The 20118-nt window shown below is 47.0% G+C and overlaps 1 protein-coding gene across 46 annotated transcripts in view; it reads right to left on the reverse strand.

Annotated features, from left to right (window-relative positions):
- Tcf7l2 (transcription factor 7 like 2) overlaps positions 1–20118 on the reverse strand; it is a 187922-nt gene that overhangs the window by 97758 nt on the left and 70046 nt on the right. For 43 of the 46 annotated variants that reach the window (XR_005975094.1, XR_005975092.1, XR_005975098.1 and 40 more), the window contains one exon: positions 14916–15017. The exons of the other annotated variants lie outside the window; for them this stretch is intronic. Coding sequence is in view for 38 of the 43 variants with exons in the window: in XM_041660810.1 (XP_041516744.1) it covers positions 14916–15017 (102 nt within the window). In the remaining 5 variants the exon portion in view is untranslated. The remainder of the gene's footprint in view (positions 1–14915; positions 15018–20118) is intronic. 46 annotated transcript variants of the gene reach the window in all.

A 20118-nucleotide genomic window follows, 5' to 3' on the forward strand; every position in this document is an offset into this window, starting at 1 on the left:
CTAAATTGAGTGTACTAATAAATATACAATATGATACGCAAGCTCAGAGGTGAAAGAAGCACAAATTAGATCCCACTGCATAAGGAAGAACGAACATTAGTAAAAGGGCAGTTGTTGCATTGGAAGCACTGTCTTATCCTAGAGTCTAGCAATCCAAATTTAAACCAAACCCCAGAAAGAAAGATGCTCTCTTTATTCCTCTACATTGCCACAAACCCTCAGAAAGGCCTGCTAATGGCCACACAGCCGCCCAACGACTGTCACTACGGCACAATTCGTAATCTCAAGAGACAGTTAGCAGGGGCTAGAGAGGTGGCTGAGGAGCCTCCCAAGAGTACTTGATGCTATTACAGGATTGGGGTTCAGTTCCCAGCGCCCACAAGGCAGCTCACACAGTCTGTAACTCGAGTTCCATGGGATCTGATGCCCTCTTCTGGCCTCCAAGGGCACCAGGCACTAATGTGATAAAGAAACTTAAATACGGACACTTAAGCACACAATTCTTTAAGACAAAATAAGCAAGAAGACTGGAAGTGAGCTAAGAGCCATCAATACAGCCTAAGAAAACTAGGATTGTAGCCTTACGGTAGAACATGGAATAGCCGTGAAATGAAAAAAACTAAATTAAATGTACAGCATGAAATTCAAACACAGTGGCTATTTTTTTTAAAGGAGTAATTTGCATAACTCCTGAAATAGGAAACCACTGACATTGACTATGCTACACCACAGATTTGGCACACGTGGGCAACTGTACAAGCGCCTACACTGAACTACATAGACTCTGAAGTTCAACAAAGTGATTGCTTAGGAATGAGGACTGGACTTAGAACAACAGAAGTCTCTGGCTTTGTTCATTCTTTTTGTGTGCCCGTAGTGTGTCTGCAAGTGAGTGTGTGTATGTGAATGCAGGTTTTAATTATGTGTAGGTGTGTATGTGTACATGCGGGTATGTGTTTCTCAGGAGCCTGCCCGCTGAGGCCTGACATGTTGGATCTTCTGGAGCTGGAGTTACAGATGATTGTGAACTACCTGACGTGGGTGCTGGAAATTAAGCTCAGGTCCTCTGGGAGAGCAGACTTAACCACTGAACTGCTTCTGCAGTCCCTGGTTTTGTTATTTTTAAAATAACAGGCTTCATACAAGGGGATGACTAAGGATCGCTACTTTGTGTGGCTGTTGCTACACCGTCCCTGGTCCTTTTCTGTATGCTGTTGTTAGTCTGTTTCCATTTGTAAAGAGTTAGGGAGTAATCTCTCTCACCTGTCCTAGAGAACAGAGGAAACAAAGAAACAACACCCACTCAAACCTGGGGTCTCATCTTGAGCTACCCAACTTTGATAGGAGACCAGGCAAGCACACTCTATGAAGGACTCAAGGATCGACCAGGAAGTAAACCTCTCAGTTCCACATGGTTTATGCTCTGAGAAGAACTCTCAACAAAAACTGCTGTCACAGGTGCGTCAAATTGTCCACTTGTAACCTGCCCACACGTCTGTAGGCATCGGCCCACATGGTTAACAGGGATATAATTAGGGATGAATTGAAGGCTCATAAGTTCACAAAGTCTTATTTCCTCAACACATCACAGAGGAACAATCTGCCTCTGACAAGGCTTAAGGTCCTAAAGCAGAAAGACAGACACAAGCGTGGGGACGGTGTCCAGAGATCTGCCCCACCTCTGCCTGCACTCATTTCCAAAGAGTGAGGCGACAGCTCCTTAGTCCACCTGTCAGAATTCAGCCTCCAGTTGTGTGGCCTTTCTTACACCGTCCTCCCAACTGAGTCTCCCTCTCCTGTTTCCTTATCCCTAAAACAGGAGTGGCAACAGCTAGTTCCCAAGGGTTTGATGAGGGTAAACCTGGTAAGAGAAAAGTGCCCAGATCTGACCAAATGTTCAGTGAACATCCCCCAAGACAGGGCCCGTGCATCTTCTCCAGGTGTCGGTTCAATTATCAAAATGCGGTCATGGGCTGGAGATGGCCCAGTGTGTTAAGTGCTTGCTGCATAAGCAAGAGAACCTGATTTGGTTCATCCCCAGAACCCGTATAAGAAAGCCAGGAGAGCCGGGTGGTGGTGGTGCATGCCTCTCATCCCAGTGCTGGGGGGCAGAAACAGGAAAGGCATCGGGGCTCACTGGCCAGCCAACCTAGCTCAGTCCTCAAGTGCCAAGTGAAAGAGAGCCCCTGGCTCAAGAGAGAAAGAGAGAAGGACGAACCCCCCTCAGTCCTCCCCCCACAAGGTTGGCCTTTGGTTTCTATACACATGTATACACACAAGATGTGAGCTTGCTACCAGGAAAACTATCAACATGTAAATTCTAAGATTAAGTCTAATAGTAGAAGAAAAAACAGGACCAGGAAAGAGCCTTAGAGGACATTGCTCTGCCCTGTGATTTTGTGCAATCTTGTAGTAACTGTGGCCCTGAAATGAACATAACCAAAAGTTCGGCAAACCTCTCAACTTGGTTTCTGTTCTGAATTTTGGTACACGGCCTTGGGTCCGGAAGGATCCAGACCTTGCCAGCTGAAAACCCGTACAGGAAATTTCATACAGGCTTCCAGACAGCGGAAGGCTTCGCCAAGTCCAGCCCTGCTGGCCTCTCTGCCTAGCATTGGCCACCTCACAGCCCAAGCCCATCTCTCCAGGCCAATGGCTGCCTGCCTCTCCCTCACAAATGTCCTCTGCCACTCACTTATTCCACACAGATGTCCAAATGCACACTGGCTCACAGGCCAGACTTTAAATCGCGCACTCAAACTTCGCGTACGGTTACTGGCTTGAGGCCCGAGCTTGTGCCTCACACACGATAAACGTATATTGTGGTAAATCCATCAAACTGAGAATCATCACATCTGCGCAAAACAGCAAAATGGATCCATAAAACACTTGCATTATAGAAAGAAAAAGAAAACCACTTTCCAAACTAAACGTCCAGGCAGCATGAGAAGTCGGCACCCTCTTTAGAAACACCATATTTTGGTTTGGTTTGGTTTGGTTTTATCATGGCGCAGGTAACCAAAGGGTGGGAAGAATTGAGACTTGTGCCAATTGCTCCTGACAGCAGAGCCATAGCCCAGCTCCTAACCCTAACTTCATTTCTTGGCGCATCTTCAGTCTGGTTCTGATGAAAACGTGTCCCCTTTCCCATCTGACCTGGATATCTCTATCAATCTGACAGAGCCTAGGGTCATCTAGGAGGAGATCAATTGAGAAATGGCCTAGATCAGATTGCCCTGTGGCTGTTAGGGATTGTCTTAATTGTTAATTGATGAGAGAGAGCATCTGTGTCAAGTCCAAAGTAGGCAGGCCTGAACTGCCAGTATAAGCTAGCTTCCCAGCCAGCCAGCAGTAACACCCTCCATAGTTCCTGCTGTGTTTCCTGACTGTGAAGTGAGGTGCTTGGTGGAAGGCCATGCAGTGTGAAATAGCAAGCAGCCTCACCTTTAAGTCCCTGCTTTGAGTTCCCGCCTTAACTTCTCTTGGTGGTGGGCTGAGGTCTGGAAATTAGGAAGCAGAGGCAGGAGGATCTCTGAGAGTTCAAGGCCAGCCTGGTCTACACAGGGAGTGCAAGACAAGCGGAGGGCTATAGAAAGAGACCCTGTCTCAAAAACTTGAAGACGATTTGCCATGACATCTCTGTGGGCATTTGCAGGTAGGGAGCTGAGTTTCTGACATTCTCCAAAAGGCACTGATGCAGCGCTGAGCCCGATGCTACCCTTTGCTCTCCTGCTTCACCCCAGGGCAGATCCAAAGCCATCCACATGCCCTAGACCTGAGAATCCTGACATCTGAGGCCTCAGAAGCGCTGTGCTTGCTACCGCAGGCAGACACAAAGGGGCTAGCAGGGACAAGCAGGGCCTGGGAACAACAGTCTGCGTGTTTCGCGACTGTATCACCCTTTGTACAATGTGATGTTTTCATGAAAAATGGACACAGTCTCCAAAAGATAAAAAAGTAGTCACAATAAGTGAAAGAGAAATAACAGAATTCTCCACTGGCCACCCATTATCTGTGATCAGAAAACAATGTTTCTAATATACGCAAGTAAATGTCACAAAGAAACAAAAGAAAAGAATTTTCCCGCAACCATGAATATGCCAGAGAAAAAGTCTGAAGATCTAAAAATATAAAATCAGGAATTTCGTGAAAATACCTAAACTTCATTTTTAAAATTCCCCATGACCACAGGAACAAATCCCAGAAACTCCTATACCCATACAAGCCTCCCTGTAGGAGTCGCTCATGTGGGTGTGGGGCCCGATTTGTCCCCTTCCTACAGGAACTCTGAGACCAGCTCAAAGCAACTGTCCTTGGAGAGGCAGGTGTGCTCTGCACCTGAGGGCTTCTCTGTGCAATCGTGGCAGACCTGGTCCATGACCCAGAACTTTTACTGAGAGAAATAAAACTAAAAATTAAAAAAAAAAATGACATCATAAGCCTAAAGGCTTGAATAACCATCAGAACTGGGTTGGCAACAGGAAACCACCAGCTAAGGCGTTGGCTCCCTGGGATAATCCAGGCCCAGAGCTGGTACATAGAATTAAATTGTGCTGTCCACTCATTCTCCCTGCACCCATTTCAGCCCTCTGCAAATGGCAGCCTTCCATTCCAGGCCAGGGGCACGTGCACGCCACGGCCACAATGTAGCTCAGGAAGTCTGGCTAACATGCAAGAAGCCCCGGGTTCGATCCCCAGGACCACACAAACCAGAGATGGCTGTGCACACCTGTAATCTCAGCACTCGGGACTTGCAGGCAGCAGGATCAGATGTCCAAGGTCTCCTGGGCTACACAATGAGTTTGAGGCTGAACATGAACTGCATGAAACTCTGTCTCAAAACAAAACACTATTTTTGTTCCTGAGTTCCAACAAGGTTTCCCAGGAAACCTAGCCATGTCCTCAGTTCATTATGAGGTATGTTTGTTTATCCATGCATTTTATTTCTGTCCCTATGCCCATCAAGGCCAACTTCTTCCTTGAGTAGCAAAAGGCTAGGGATAAACACTCCGTGGACAACCTCTCTTAACCCTGAGCTGGCCCTAACATCAAAAGCCACAGAAAGTGAATGAGGCAGATGTAGATAAGGGCGCAAGACCCACCCAGTCTCTGGAGAGTTCCGATGGACCAGGCCCGAGGCTGCGCTGGGCTCTGTTTTCTCCTTCTTTCCTCAGCCTGCCTATCCGCTTATTGTTTTCCTCACCCTCAAACTCAGTGGAAACAAATGGAAAGAGAAAGGGCAGTAGGAAGCTTGCACCCTTGGAGAGGAGGCCTTTCCCCTCATTGCTCTGAGACCCACGGAGACCCCCATCTCAAGCTCATTAAACTGCCTCAGTGATACACTTAATCACTGCCCAGATCCACCCGCTCTGCGGGTCTGGGCTGGAAAACAGATTGCATCACGCTGTCTGGAGCTGCTTAGTGGCGACTTGAGATTGCAAGAGCCTGCAGCTGGGTGGACAAGAAGCTTCAGGGTGAGGCAGGGCTTACGGATGCACACCACCAGGGGTATGTGGCTCCCACTGAGGGTGCTGCAACCAAGACATTGGTCATATTGTCACACCGACTTCTTGTGCCCAGGCTGCAGAAAGCATGATGGGTGTCCAGACTTAACTGGCCTGGGGCTGCCAATTCTCAGTCCTTGGTTCTCAGAACCAACCTTATAGCCACTGGCAGAGACAAGGGTCTGTTTGTAGCTGCTCTGGGCCTTTTTCCTAAGACGATATTTAGGCCAGATTTTCAGAAGTATATTATGGGGTATATATGAGGTTTTCAAAGGCCATCATAAGTGTAGAAACAACTACAGGGGTTCAAGGATTTATGGGGGGAAGTAACAAATGTGGGAGGGAGGGAAGGGCAGCGCCACATCCAAGTGAGAGACAAGTGAGACTAGACTATGTAGCAATGGTAAGGGGTTAAAAAGGGATCAGGAACACACACACACGCGTGCGCACACACCGTATGTAGACAGAACTGACTCCCACACATAGTTCCGTGTTATGGAAGATGAAAAGACAACTTGCAATCACAAAGAAACCCCATAAACACTTGAGCAAACATTAGCAATCTGCAACCATTTCCCATCAATAACCAAGCCCTGGGTATCACATTTGAGCACCCCTAATTAGGAAATTAGGAGACAGAAGCCCCACACTCTGACTTTTGGAGCTTTCTTATAGCTATGTCCACGAAAGTCCTACCATAGCAATCAGACACGCTCGGCCGTGAACTGGAGTGTATAAGGATGGATTCTCAAGTTCCTGGCCAAGCCCTGCCCCATGTCACAACCCCAAATTATCTCTCCAAAAACATGCTACCACATTAGGTAGAGAGAGAGCAGACACATGCAGAAGCTATGGGCTAACTGAGATACTGCGAACACTCTGGGCACGATGAAGTCACACTGGATTCAAACCAAATTAGCTCCAGTTCTTTACCAGAAACTGGTTTTCTGCTTAATTAACAGCACCACAGTGGGAGGGGAGGAAGCCACATGCAGAGAAATGGACCATGGGGCTCCTTGGCTTCAAGAAACTTACAGTCTGGTTGGAGAAATAAGCAGGCCCCAAACAGTGTAATCAGCAAGGCAAGAAGCAACAAGTAGAATGGATGGATGCCGAAAGAACACTTTTTATATACTGGAAAGATAAACACGGCCCAAAGCACGAGCTGGGCTCTAAGACCCGTGTTAACTTAAAACAGGCTCCTGTGTTCAGTAAACAGAGCAGGTGCTGAAACCAAATCGGCTTCACAAAGAGGGTTCCCATCTTGTCCCTTTATGCTAAGTAGACTTCAGCAGAGAAGCACCCCCTCTTCTACAAAAAGGTCTGAAGCCTCCTGCAGAGCCAAGGCCCAGAGAGAGACCCAGAGCTTGCTAAACCTATTTTAAGAGAGAATCTTTTTTTTCCAGTAACCTTATTAAACACTCTGGGAAACAAATGTCAGGAAACACTAGCTAGCCAGGATCTGCCAGAGACGCTTCTCCAAAGCACACCAGGACCCAGCTAGAAGAGATGGCAGAGAGCCAAGCCAGGCTGCCAGCCCTCCCCCTTATACTCTGGGTATAGCTTTCACAGGGGAGCCAATGGCCTCTCTGAAAAGTGGGTGTGTCTGCCCAACAACCCAATCGGGAGGTCTGACCAAGCTCACAGAGAGCATCAAATGAATACCCTCCGCCCACTAAGATGACTCCGCCCTCTGAGATGACTCTGCCCACTGAGATAAAGCCTCTAAAAACAAGACTGTAACTAAATGCTCATACCAGCATGCACCTGTAACCCTAGATCTCCACAGTGGAGAATTGAAAGTTTGAGGCCAGCCTGGGCTACACAGTAACATTCTGTCTCAACAAGGGAAGGAAAAAAAGATGAAAGAAATAATTACATGAAAAACTAATTAACAAAGATTATCAGTACACTCAGGGCCTCTGAAATAGCCCTGCAAAAGCTGAGCATACTGGGGGTGGAGCACAGAAGAAGCAGATGTCCTGCGTGAACTGGCTAAGAGGACTGGCTAAGAGGGACTCAGGGAAAGCGTAGCACAGACCGTGAAGGCAGGAAAGGTGAGGCCTTATCGCTTCAGTTCTGGGGCAAGGGGAGTTAGGGGCCCAGCTTTCCAGGGAAACATAAACCTCTCCCTTTGTATGCCCCCCGGAGAATTAAACCATTCTGACCATGGGAACTGACACCCAGTCTCCGGACTGCAGTGACACCGGCAGAATGGAGACTCTCGGAAAGATAATTCATGGCTATGGACCTCAAGAGCAATTCTTAAAACTCTGTCCTTTATCTAAATTCTTCCTCCAAATCTACCCCAAAAGGAAAGAGCTAGGGAAGGACACAGACACGTAAATACCATTGCCACAAGGGATCTAATGAAAGCAGAAACAAAACATGACATAAAGGAAGAACAACACGGCATCGATCTTATAAATCAGGGCAAAATCACATTAGGGGCTCTGATGGGTCATTAAAAGCCTTAAGAATTGTAATGACATGGAGAAGTACTTACTGACTTTGGTAATTTTTGTTATAAATAAAGACAAAGCTGGAGCCATTGAAGCTGGGAGCTACAGAATGTTAGGAAGAAATATCAACATGGTCAGAAGGAAAAAACCTAAAAGGAAACAAATATCCGAGAGGTGAGGCTATGGGTGGGTTTCCAACTGTCTACAATAGGCACAAAATCTATGAAAAAAGAAGCTAGGTTCATTTAAAAATTCCTATCACACGGCTGGAGCAATGTCTCAGCAGTTGAAAGCACGGACTGCACTTCCAGAGGACCTGGGTTCAATTTCCAGCACCCACACGGCAGCTCACAACTGTCTGTGCCTCCAGTCCCGAGGGATCCAGCACCCTCACACAGACACACGTGTGGGAGAAACACCAATGTGCATGAACTGGGAACAAATGGCTTTATTCTCCCTCGAGGTAGAATGGTTTGTAATTAAAATATGAGCAATTTCCATTCTTAAATAGTCGGGGGTTTGTCAGTCCCCAGTGATATGAGTAAGAGATAAACAGGGAAATTCTAAGGAAAAAAGTTGTTCTTGGGGTCAGGATAGCAGCATCTTCGGCATGTATAGGCAACAAGGAGCCAGTGCTTCAGGGAGTGAAGCACTGCATTCAGCCAGTGCACAATGAGGACTACACTCCCACGGGGGCCATGTGGTGCCAAAACCAAACACCTAAACAGTCTCCTTAGGATGCTTCCTTCCTATGCCAGAGTCTCTAGGGTGAGAGTCAACTACCAAACAGCAGGGAAGCTGTAACACAGAGGCAAAAGGAGGCCTGAGATGGGATTCCACGGCCCTTAAACCTTGAATCTACTCTGAAGGAAGGGTTACCACAGAGGTTACACAATCCTTTATGACACCCGTTCTGCCACCACGGTGGGCGGCTGCCACACCAGAACCCAAAACCCAAGAACGCTGGAGATTCATTAGGACCTAAGGATGATTTAGCCGTTTGACCTGGAACTCCACCATGACCCCAGCCCAGAATGTACTTTGGGGACTTGGCTACACACGTTCTTCAGAGCACAGTGATGCCATCTGTGGCTCCTTTTCCCTCCAAAAGAAAGCCTGGGGGTCTAGTTCTCTGCGCTAACTGTCCTCATAAAAATCACAAGGCAGTGTGCAGTGATGATGGCTTGTTTAATAGACAGAACAGACATGCTCAGTACAGCCTTGTCTGTGAAATGGGACGGTTCTGACTCAGCTGTTACCAGGAAACACAGGCCAGGTGTTCTAGAAAGCCTGGCTGAGTCACGGGTAAGTGGATTAAATAAATAACAAGAAAGGTAGATACATACTTAGCAGAGGGGATGAAGACAGTCCACAGGAGGGTAGGGAGACTCAGTATAGGTTCTCGCTCCTCATCTAAAAGCCACCATTCTCCACAGAAACAAGTACACATACATTCTGTCCTGCACAGTGCCAAGGAGTCCTTTGCAATAGCTACAGTCTCCACCATGAGAAGCCACATCTCAGACACTCTAGAAACTGGCAGGGTTCCTAGAGCCACACCCCGGCACAGGGGGAGTGGGAGCTCCCACTGGTATGCTCACTGACAGTTTGGGAATTAGCGTGTCCAGAATGTTTTAGAACCCATCTACTCAGCTTCTCTCAGCTGTCAACTCAGGACCAGGAAGATGGGGTGCTGGCGCCCAGGGGCCTTGTTCCGTACCCTGACTCCCACCCCGAGTGAAGCCTGAGTCCTCCTGTGAACGCAACCCCTCAGCAGAAGGCTGGAACATCTCAAATGAACTCAGAGCGTCACCCAGTACAATCCTCTGTAGCATCATTGGGATTACTGATTGCCACTGGTGTCATTTTCCTCAATGTCTGGAAGGCTTCTTCCCACACAGCGAACAACCACAACGTATTTGCAGCACCCGTGAACGAGTCCATGATTGAATCAACAGAAGCACGATCTCTCAACTAAGAAACGAAAGAGCTATTCTATCCCAAACCTGCTTCACCCAGAGAATTGCATTCTCCAAACACCTACCCCTTCCCGGCCCCTTCGGTTCCATCCAACTCTGTCCATGTCCACCATCCCCAGGGCCTGCAGCGTAACACAATCACCAAACCCTGTGTGATTCCCCTTATAGATCTGATGGCACAGCAGCAGGGTCTCTACCTTAGCCAGGCTGTCTCTGTTTCTCTCTGCTTCTACTTTCCTTTAGAAGCTACGCACTCTCTTCCTTCTGCCTAGCATGGTCTCCTATTCTCGCCCTCTCTACAGCTTCATACGCCATCTTCCATAAATCATCCAAATCCCAGTTTTAATACTTCTAGCTTCTGTCGGCTCATAAGAAATGTAGAAATGTATGTCTTATGATGGGCTATTTCCATCCATGTACACCGTAGACAGGCTTAGAAGCTGGACCCCGCGAATTCATTCTCTCTTCTGTCATCCCTTTAATACACCCCCACACAAGGACATTTAGAATCTTCAAGACTCGCCATTTTGAAATGCCCAATTAAGTGGTGACAATTGTCGTCATCAGCCTAGCATGTCACAGAAGGCGAGAAGTCACCCCTCCTATCACTGCACCATTTAACCACCTTAAATGTCCAGGAGCGTAATCCCCACCAACTTCCTAGTCACAGCTGGGGTTCCCTGGTCACACCTGCAGGGGCCCTGTAATCTTTCTAGGTACACTCCACAATGTTTTGCCAGCCTTGACATCTTTCTACCACAGAGCCTCCTGGCATGTAGTTGATCCCTGTAAGCATGGGAACATTAAAAAAAAAGTTAGAAGCCTTCACATGTATTTTGCTACAAAGAGAATGTTCTTGAGGTCGTTTTTTAATTAGCAAGGAGTAGGTCCGCCTAGATTATGTAGAAAAAAAAGCTCCCAGTTCCTTGAGCCCTGTGTCCCTAGGAAATGTCAGCACGGAGGGCAGAGACCCTGTGTGAGGTCCTCCTGGCTATGCTACATCTTGTAAGATTTCCACTTGCCATCAACATTTAAGCAATTAAAAAAAAATGTGTATTACCACTGTCTGGCAGGCTTTCTTTCTGGGATTCAGCCTGCTCTCCCATCCCACTCTTAGATGCTCATTACACAACAAAACACCAAGACAGAGAGACAGGAAGAATCCACCCCAAGGTAAAACTGCACGCCGACTTCAAAAGGAAACCCCCGAGATAAAATTGTAAAAACTTTTGAAGCCTTTTTACTGAGTTGTAAGACACATGCTAGACCAAAATACCACCATTTGGGGTCTAGAATCTTTTTTTTTTTCTTTTCTGGGTACAAAGAAAGTTAAATGAAAGTCTTTGTATAGCAAAGGCACCGGGGGTGATACCCAGGGAGCAAGTCCTAACCCCACGGCTTCCAGGAGCTGGAGGCAATCTGTACAAGCCTGGCACGAGACACTACCACCCAGCAGAGGCCTGCACTTCCTCCTTCGACTTGTGAGAGGAAGAAAAAAGAATTAGAATATAAATTTCAGAAATGTCAGAGAAAGCAAAATGGAACCAATGAGAAAATGGAATTGGAGAGAGGAGGGTCTTAGAACGGGCTCCTCGGCATTTCTGAGGTTTTACAAAGTCAGGGCTGGGTGGTGGGGCAGAGTGGGTATGGGGGATGGAGCAAGGACTGACTCCTTACAGGACTGATGAGTCATCGGCCAGCCAATCAAGGGGACTGATGAGTCTCCACCAGCCAATCAAGGCAGCCCTAGGAAATAATTTCTTTTCTTCTCAGAACACAGATTGGGAATCACCAGGGTCTAATAAACAAGATGCAGCAAAAGATGCACGGATATTTTGTGGGGGAGGATCAGCTTAAACATTCTTGGATAGGACTAGACTGTGGCTCAGTAACAAAATGTTTGCTTAGCCTGAGCAAAGCCTCTGGTTCTAACCCCAGCTCCAGGCAATGGATGAATGAACACACATTGTGAAGTGTGAGGACACACCTGTGTCCTAACATGAACATTCATTCCACCCATTAACTTTTTAAGGTTGTTTATTAATTATTATTATTACATTAGCGTGTGTGCTGGGTGAGTAATGTGTCTGCAGGTGCCCATGGAGGCCAGAAGCGGGTATCAGACTCTTGGAACTAGAGTTTCAGGCAACTGTGAGTCGCCTAACGTGGTCCTCCGTAGATCAGTAAATGAAAGCTTTTAACTGCTGAGCCATCTCTCCAGCCCCCCACACATCAACCTCCCACCACATGGGGGGGAAAAAAACTCAATCAGACTAAAAATACTTGAAATTCTCAGGTGAGGATTCTCTTCCAGGTGGAGGCTCTGGGGAAAGCTGTTTCCTGAGCAATCTGATAGTCATGACCTCAAGGGAGTGACAAGGAACCCCAACACTTCCCTGTTTGTACAGCGAAACAGCAGAAGTCGTTTGGAAACAGCTCGGCCCACGAGTTACAATAACCCAGATTTCAAAGAAATTGGGAAACAGTCCGTAGAAGGCTATTTTGAAACGAGTCTGGTTCTGTGCTATGATATGACGACACTGTGTCTAACAGGATGGAAACCTGAGGGTGAGGAGGAAAGCTGACATTCGTGACCAAACACAAACACAAACAAACCCCTCCGGCCACTGTGAAGCCGTACAGAAACCCAAATGATGCATGAGCCACAGTGCAGAAAGTTCTCGGGGCTGACTCAGCCGCTGCGCCCGCTGTGGTGTGGGTGGTTTGGGTTGACACACAGCTCCGTATCCAGTGAGAAGATAATTAAGTATTTTCCAAATGTGGTCTCCTGTTGACCGAACTTAGAGCTTTTCCCTTCTCCTCAGCTCCCAGGACCACCTTTCCCCACAAACCTATAACCTCCACCAGATGACTAGTCCCCAGGTCCCTAAGGGCACAGCAGTCAGCAAACAAGGCTTTGTGACCACGGCCAACCTTAAAGATGACATGGGTACTCCTGAGTGGTGGACATATGGTACATGTGCCTTCTAGAAAACAGTAGAGGAAAAGGAGCCTCAGTTTCCCCTCTGAGTCCCTTGCGAAGATTCACACTGGTTCTGCAAAGACCCCTTCCCCACCATCTACAGACTGTCCATTTCCACCAAGGAAATAAGACTCTGACGACCCCAGCTGTGGCAGCTGTTCTCGCCGGATTTAAGCAGGACAAGAGGGGACAGTTGTGACCACTCACACTTGGATGAGGGTCTTGCTCAGTGCTGCTATGGCCTATGATCCTTTACTACCAGAGTTGTGCACACTCTGAACTGGGGTAGGTTTGCAGATACTCTCTTGTCTTCAGGTAAAATGTGGGGAAACCTCTAGGGAGAGCTTCCAAGGGGAGAGAAATCAATTCCAAAGTCTGGGCAGATGCTGGGGAATGCATCGGCTTAGGAGACCGTAAACCCTGACAGCATCACACGCTTGGGTCCCATAACCACGTGTGAAGATTGTCTTTTCTAACATGGCATTTGATGTTCCAGAAAACCTTGAATCAGCACCCACACCGGCAGCTTCTTCACCCTCACCCTCGTCAGTTGCTGATGACCAGCAGCTTACAGTCAACAAGAGCCAGCCACCAGCCTTGCTCTCACCTCTCACAACAGAGAATGTACCAGAAGGTTCCCAAAAGGGCACAAAGAGCTGGATCCAGCCTTTGCCCCAGCTTCTATGTTGGCGTGTGACATTGGGCAGTTCACTTAAGGCATCTCTGGGCCTCAGTTTCCTCTCCTGATATCAGATTGGGCCTAAAGCTGTCTAAGGCTATCATCTCCAGCCCTCACCATTCATTCCGTGGGGCTGGAAGAGGGAAGACTTCTAGCAATTGTCAGCCTTCTTCCTCATGCCCTATTTATACCATGAGAAGTTAAGACATTTCCACCAATCAAGGTTCCAAATGCGGTTTTACAGAAATAAATTATGTTCTGATATACACACATCCAACTGAGGCCTAACTCATTCAATAATATATAATCAATTAGACCAAGCTACCAAATCAGGAGGTGGCCTGAAATCTGACAAAATGCATCTTAAGGTTTTTCTACTTTAAATCATTTTGCAATTTTTTAAAGATTCTGAGTAATGTAGAAGCCAAACAGACTAATGGGTAACATTTGTGATAGCGTAAATAAAAAATGTATGAATTATCTCCTGCTTTGCATAATTCTACCTGTCATGAATTCATTATAAAAATATGTCTTTCATTAATTATTTCAAATGTCTGAAGTCCAGCTCATGGTATAAATATAGAGAAGGAAATAGATATTCTAATAAGGCTGAGCTACCTTCTCGGGAGGCTAATTTATTGACTTTCGTAGCCTACGATACGCCAGGAAGGTGCATTAAAAATATATGTTGACACAGACTTGATGCTGTAGTCTGAGCAAAAACAAATGTTTTCTGTGTGGCGCCCACATGCTTTCAAAGCTATGTGTGCACGGATTAAGTTTAATTTGGGCCTTTCTAAGTTCATTTCGACTCTAGGCTTGCAGTCAGTCAGCTCAGATCATTTGTCAGTCTTCATGGAGAGTGTTACTCTCTAGTACATATCAAGATAAATAGGGTGGATGGAAATTTCAGACCAAGGACTCCCTTTTTTTCCTCATCTTTCCTGCAGCCTTTCTTCCCCTAAAATGCATTTTTTTCTAAACAACTGCTTCAGAACCATCCGTAGTTTCCCCCTGATTCAGGGAGGATGCATCCTCTCAACAGACGCCCACAAGTCTAGCGTCTAACCCAGAACACAGAGCAACATGGGGAAGGAAGACTCGGGAAATTTCCTCGTGACAGTCGCTGTGGTGCCGTCACGGGGGAGGAATAGCTTGTCACACAGACCATACGCAAAGCTAATCTCCAGAAAAACATTTTCTCAAAGAACTGACAGATACAAGTTTTCATAATCAAAAGAAAAAGAAAAAAAAGGAGAGTATCTACTGTTTGCCCCCAAGAAAGGGGTGCCACTGAGAAACACTCACCACGATGTGTGCGGGCGAGGGGGAGCGGGCATCCTTGAGGGCTTGTCTGCTCTGGAGGCTTCCTGCTTGGACATCGAGCAGCGGCCATTTCATCTGCAGATACTGGGAATAAAGGGAAACAATTCATTCAGGGAAGGAGAGGAGGCAAGTTAGTTACCAAGAAATACGCATTGTGTGCATTATTTACATTGGAAAGTGAAAAAGAAAGAAGGAAAGAACAATCTAAAAACATGCAAAGGCAAAGGTATGAGTAAGTTCAAATGCAGAAAATCAACGTCACTAACAGGCACAGTCTTGTCTTTGCAAGGTAACTTACGGGGTGGCTCCTGAAAAGGGGGTTCAATAGTGCAACCTTCTTCAGAGGGAAGTGATGGAGGCATGAGATGGGCAGTGGAGGGAAGAAGGGTGCAGGAGAGCAAAGAAGGGGCGAAGACAGAAAGCCAAAACAGAACCTCAGCCAGAAAAGTCCTAGAAGACCCCCTAGACCCCCTGCTCTTCCGGCGGCCTTCATCTTTAAAACAGTGTCATCCTTCACTTCCTTTACACGCAGAGGGCGTCCAGTCATGACCACACACGGCACTCCTCAACTGACCCCAAGACATGCGACAACTGAAGTACTTCATGGCAGTAGACATACACCCAGGGCACAGTGCAATTTACACAGTCTTTTCGAAAGAACAGCGCAATTCTTACATTTGGGCAGAGTTAGCATGAGAGTCAGTACATCCCTCCCTGCCTTTCCCTGGGGCAGGAGAAGGCACAAAACCAGCTACTTCTGTTGAAATCGACAGAGCGGCGGTCCGAGGATGGCACGAGACCAACCGGCCTAATGCCTCTTTAGTTTGACAGATGGGGAAACTGAGGCGACATCGTTTGTTCAGTGTGGAGATGCTCCAGATCCCCTAAGGGCATGTAGATTCTAAATCTCTGGTGACTGGGCGTCAGCATTGCTTAGAGGGCACATAAAGAGGAGTCTTCATCGTTCCAGAGATTTGAAGCAAACTGACTAGTCTTAATATTCATTTTATAGACATGAATGCACGTGGAGGGGTGTCGTGGGTCACAGGCGGGGTTCAGAGAACAACTCGCGGCAGGGCAGTCCGTTCTCCCCTTCCACCATGAGAGTTCGAAGGATCAAGCTCATGTCATCGGGCTTGGTGGCAAGTACCTTTCTCTACTCAGTTCCAGAGTTGTGTAGTCAATGAACACTATGGAAAATTGCTTTGTGTCTGTTCACCCTGCCGAGAATAAGGAGGCTCATGATATGTCTGCCCTTGGGAAGTGCATACTGGTGAGGCAGCTAGCACACATACCGCTAGCTCAAAGCAGAATGTGGGCAGCCATGCCCAGGTAATGCCAAGAAAGATAGCAGAGTTTCTGACAAACTACTATACCTAGTAGATGTAGCTATGTCTTTAGGACTTCTGTAGAAAGAAAAGACAGCAAAGGACCGTCCAGGAAGAAACTTTGCTCAGACTCCATGTGGGAACAGAGAGGTCAAAGGTATCTGAAAACAAGAGCGTGTTGCTCAGAGACATGACTGTTTGGCAAACTAAAACCAAACGTGGTTACACCTAAGGCGGGGTGATCGGAGCCCAACAGCTGCCATCTGCTTTTCCTGCCTAGATCCACGCATGGTGGGTTCATCTTCTACAGCTTAGGAGACTTTTACCAAAAACCCTCCCTGGTAAAGTTTTAGCCTGACAAGATCTTCTACCAAAGCTGTTTCTACCAATCTCTAGCTGCCTTTTACTAATCGGAGGGGTTGCCATATCTGTGACGGAAAATTAGATCTGCCTGAATATTGAAAGAAATTAGGATTCCAGGCATTGAATCCTAGCAAGACCCTCCCATTTATCTTTACAACCAAACCACTTCCAAACTGGAGCCAGGATAACCCTAAGTTTAAAACCACTGAAGACAGAATTCCCAAGGTATCCTCAGTCCTGACTCTGAGCCAAGAGTCTCTGGGAAGCTATTCTGCCCTGTCTCACGCTGACTTCTTCCCATTCACACTTGCCACATAACTACAGGGGCTGCCTCGGTCAAAACCACTCAATAGAGTCATTTCCTTGAGGCCAACCAGAAATGAACCCTGGCCAGCACTACCTCTCCATCTCACAAGAACCCACAGAAGAAACTGCAAAGCCGAACAGACACACCCACACCTCCCGCTATGCTCCAACGGGAGGGTTTGATGAGTGGAGACGTTTGCATCTCTGACCATCTGTAAAGGAGATCTGATTGCATCCTGATGCCAGCTCTATTGAATTAGAACATGTAGGCTTGGTTTAAGATGACAGGCTAGCCCTGAGGAACCCACGCAAGAACTGTCACACTCAGAATGCACTATCAACTCAGAGACTTCTAATTCTTAGCGCACATAAAAGCTTCATTGTGTTCCAATCTCCATAGGCTACCTGCACCACATATTTTTATGAGCCTACATTTCAGCGCTCTGAGCCTACCAATACACATAATTTTCAATTATGTCAGGGCAGCGCAGGCCCGCTGCCTATATAACATTACTGGTTGGAGGAAATGAGAGTCACCCCTGCTGCCCAGAGAGAGTTAACCAAATCCAGATGGTGGAGGGCAGCCCTTGGCCCTGCCGGCTGGCGGGGACGCCCCAATGACTGCCTCCAATGCTCCTTTTGGGCGCAACTTGATACCACTGCAGCCAGGCACCCACAAATCCATGCTCACTCTAGAGTCCTAACCAGCATGCTGGGTGACAGGGCTCCTTTTGGGAAAGCAAACATTTATGTTGGGATTTTTATTTTAAAGGAAGACATTAACTTCTTCCCAAAGTGATGCTCCCTGGTTCCTTCATCTGAGTAATAGGGAAAATAAATACATAAAGGGAAGAAGGAGGAAATTAGGTACAATTACAGCCTAAAGGAAAATCTCTTCCTTCCTGGAGACATTTAGCTGTGAGAAATTCTATTCTGCTCTCCTAAAGGAGGACATGCAATGGAGACTCACAGAAGAGCTGGAGCATCTCTCTTGTCCAGGCTCCACTGCAGGTTTATATCCTTCGGGGGGGGGGGGGGAATATCTCCACCATCCTAGAATAAAAACAACACTGGGCTCCTGCTCGCTTCCTCTCGAGCACTCCACATGGAAATTATGAATTGCCTACAAAAACATTAAACTTTTCAACAAACGGCAATCAAACGGGGCTGAGGGAATTCCTACATTGAGAACTGCTGAAACGGGTCTGCTCAGCTTTCATTTAGTCAAAAAAATAATAATAATGCTAATAAGGCCATCTTGGCTTAAGCATTTCATCTTTTGTTTAATAATAGTGTTCTGATTTTGCCCCATTAGGCCCTCCTCCAAATCATGTTCTACGCTGTAGCTCTAGGAGCTGAAGCCTAAGTTTAGGACCTGTGGGCAAAGGCTCAAGGGATACATACAATGCCAAGGGTCTGCAAGGAGTCAGAGCTCAAAATCCTGCTGACTCGTCAACAAAAAGGAAGAGCCAGGGAGATGACTCAGTCAGTAATGCGCTTGCCACGCAAGCGTGAAGACTTGAGTTCAGACCCAGGGCACACCTGTAAAATCAGTGTGGAGAGGTAGGGGAAGAAGGACACCCCCTGGGTCGCAGTGGCAGGACAGTCTAACCAAATGCTGGAACCCCAAGTTCAGTCTGACATCCTGTCTCAAAATAACAACAACAATATGGATAGTGATTGAAGTAGACACTTAAAGTTCACTGATAATCTCCATACACAGAGAGAGAGAGAGACAGACAGACAGAGAGAATGTAAGCATTTCTAATTGTCTTCCTTCTTCACTTCCTCCAACAAAAGGAAAAAATCTAAGCTGACGGGGAAGAGCTTCCGAACAGACTCTTTCAGAGCCGCCAGCCCCTCACCGGACCAGCCGGCCAGAGTCTGCCCCCAGGGGTCACCCGCATCTCCAGGACCCCACGGTCAGAACCTGCTCCTTCATAGCTCCTGCTGGGGCCCGGGTGCACATTCCTAAACAAACAGGACTCAAAGCACAGTGACAAAGATGACAAAGTTGCCAGGAAAGTTCACATCCTTAATTACACACCAGCAAGGCTTCCCAGCACTTCCTTTCATTTACCCTTCCCACAGATGGACAGGCGAGCGGAGACTGGCCCCACCCCCTTATTTATTCAGGGCAGGGCTCATCAGATAGTGACTATCTCAGGCTCTGTGGTCCATGACCATGCTCACTGTTGTAACTTGAAAGCAGCTCCAGGCTGTTTTACATTAGGTAAACATCCATGGATGTTTTACCTTAGGTTGTGTTGGGTTGGGTTGGGTTGGGTTGTGTTGGGTTGGGTTATGTTGTGTTGTGTTAGGTTGTATTATCTTGTGTTATGTTATGTTGTGTTAGGTTGTGTTGTGTTGTGTTATGTTTTGTCAGGTTGTGTTGTGTTGTGTTATGTTATGGCCCATGCACTCCAATAAACTGCATTTAAAGGACACTGGTATCTGAACTTTCTGTACCTAGAGATACTATTCTCCTCATGGATTTTTTTCTTCTTAAATTCATTTTATTTTTTTAATTGTACACCTTTATGTGAGTCTGTGGGGGATAAGGGCACACATGTTCAGGCACGGAGGTCAGAAGAAGCACCTCAGACTGCTGGAATCTGAGCCACGCGACATGGATACCAGGCCTCTAGACGACTTCTCTTGATTTCTTGAATCATTTATAAATAATAAAACTCAAAAATAAGAAATTAATTCACTAATTAAAGCAGTGTTATTCTTCACTTTCAAACCATCTGAACACAGATGCGAGCCAATCGTGAGCTACGTGGGCACTGGTCTGGACATTCTAATACAGTCATGTAAGAAAGCGTGTCCCGTGGCTCAAAGGCAGCATTTTAAACTGAGATGTCACAGGCAGGCTTGTGTTTTAAGGATTATAAAAGAACCTGTGCTGTATGTTGTGTGTGGCTCACACCTTGAATTGTAGCTGGACTTTGGGAATCCGAGGCCTGTCTGGTCTACACAGCAAGTTCCGGTAGAGCCAGAGGTACATAATGGGAGCCTCTGTCAAACAAAACAAGAGCAAAAATCTGGTCTCTGTCCAAGGCACGCAGTCACACACAGACCACCATTCCGAAGCCGTCACCTACCTCTACTGTCAAGATGGAAGTTCTAGAAATCACTGAGCAGTTCTGACTGGGAAGGGCTCACCACTCCCCAGAGGCAGTGTA

The sequence above is a fragment of the Microtus oregoni genome, unplaced genomic scaffold, assembly GCF_018167655.1.
Source record: "Microtus oregoni isolate MIOR12 unplaced genomic scaffold, Mior012 000012F_ref0000307, whole genome shotgun sequence".
In the NCBI taxonomy this organism is placed as follows: Eukaryota; Metazoa; Chordata; class Mammalia; order Rodentia; family Cricetidae; genus Microtus; species Microtus oregoni.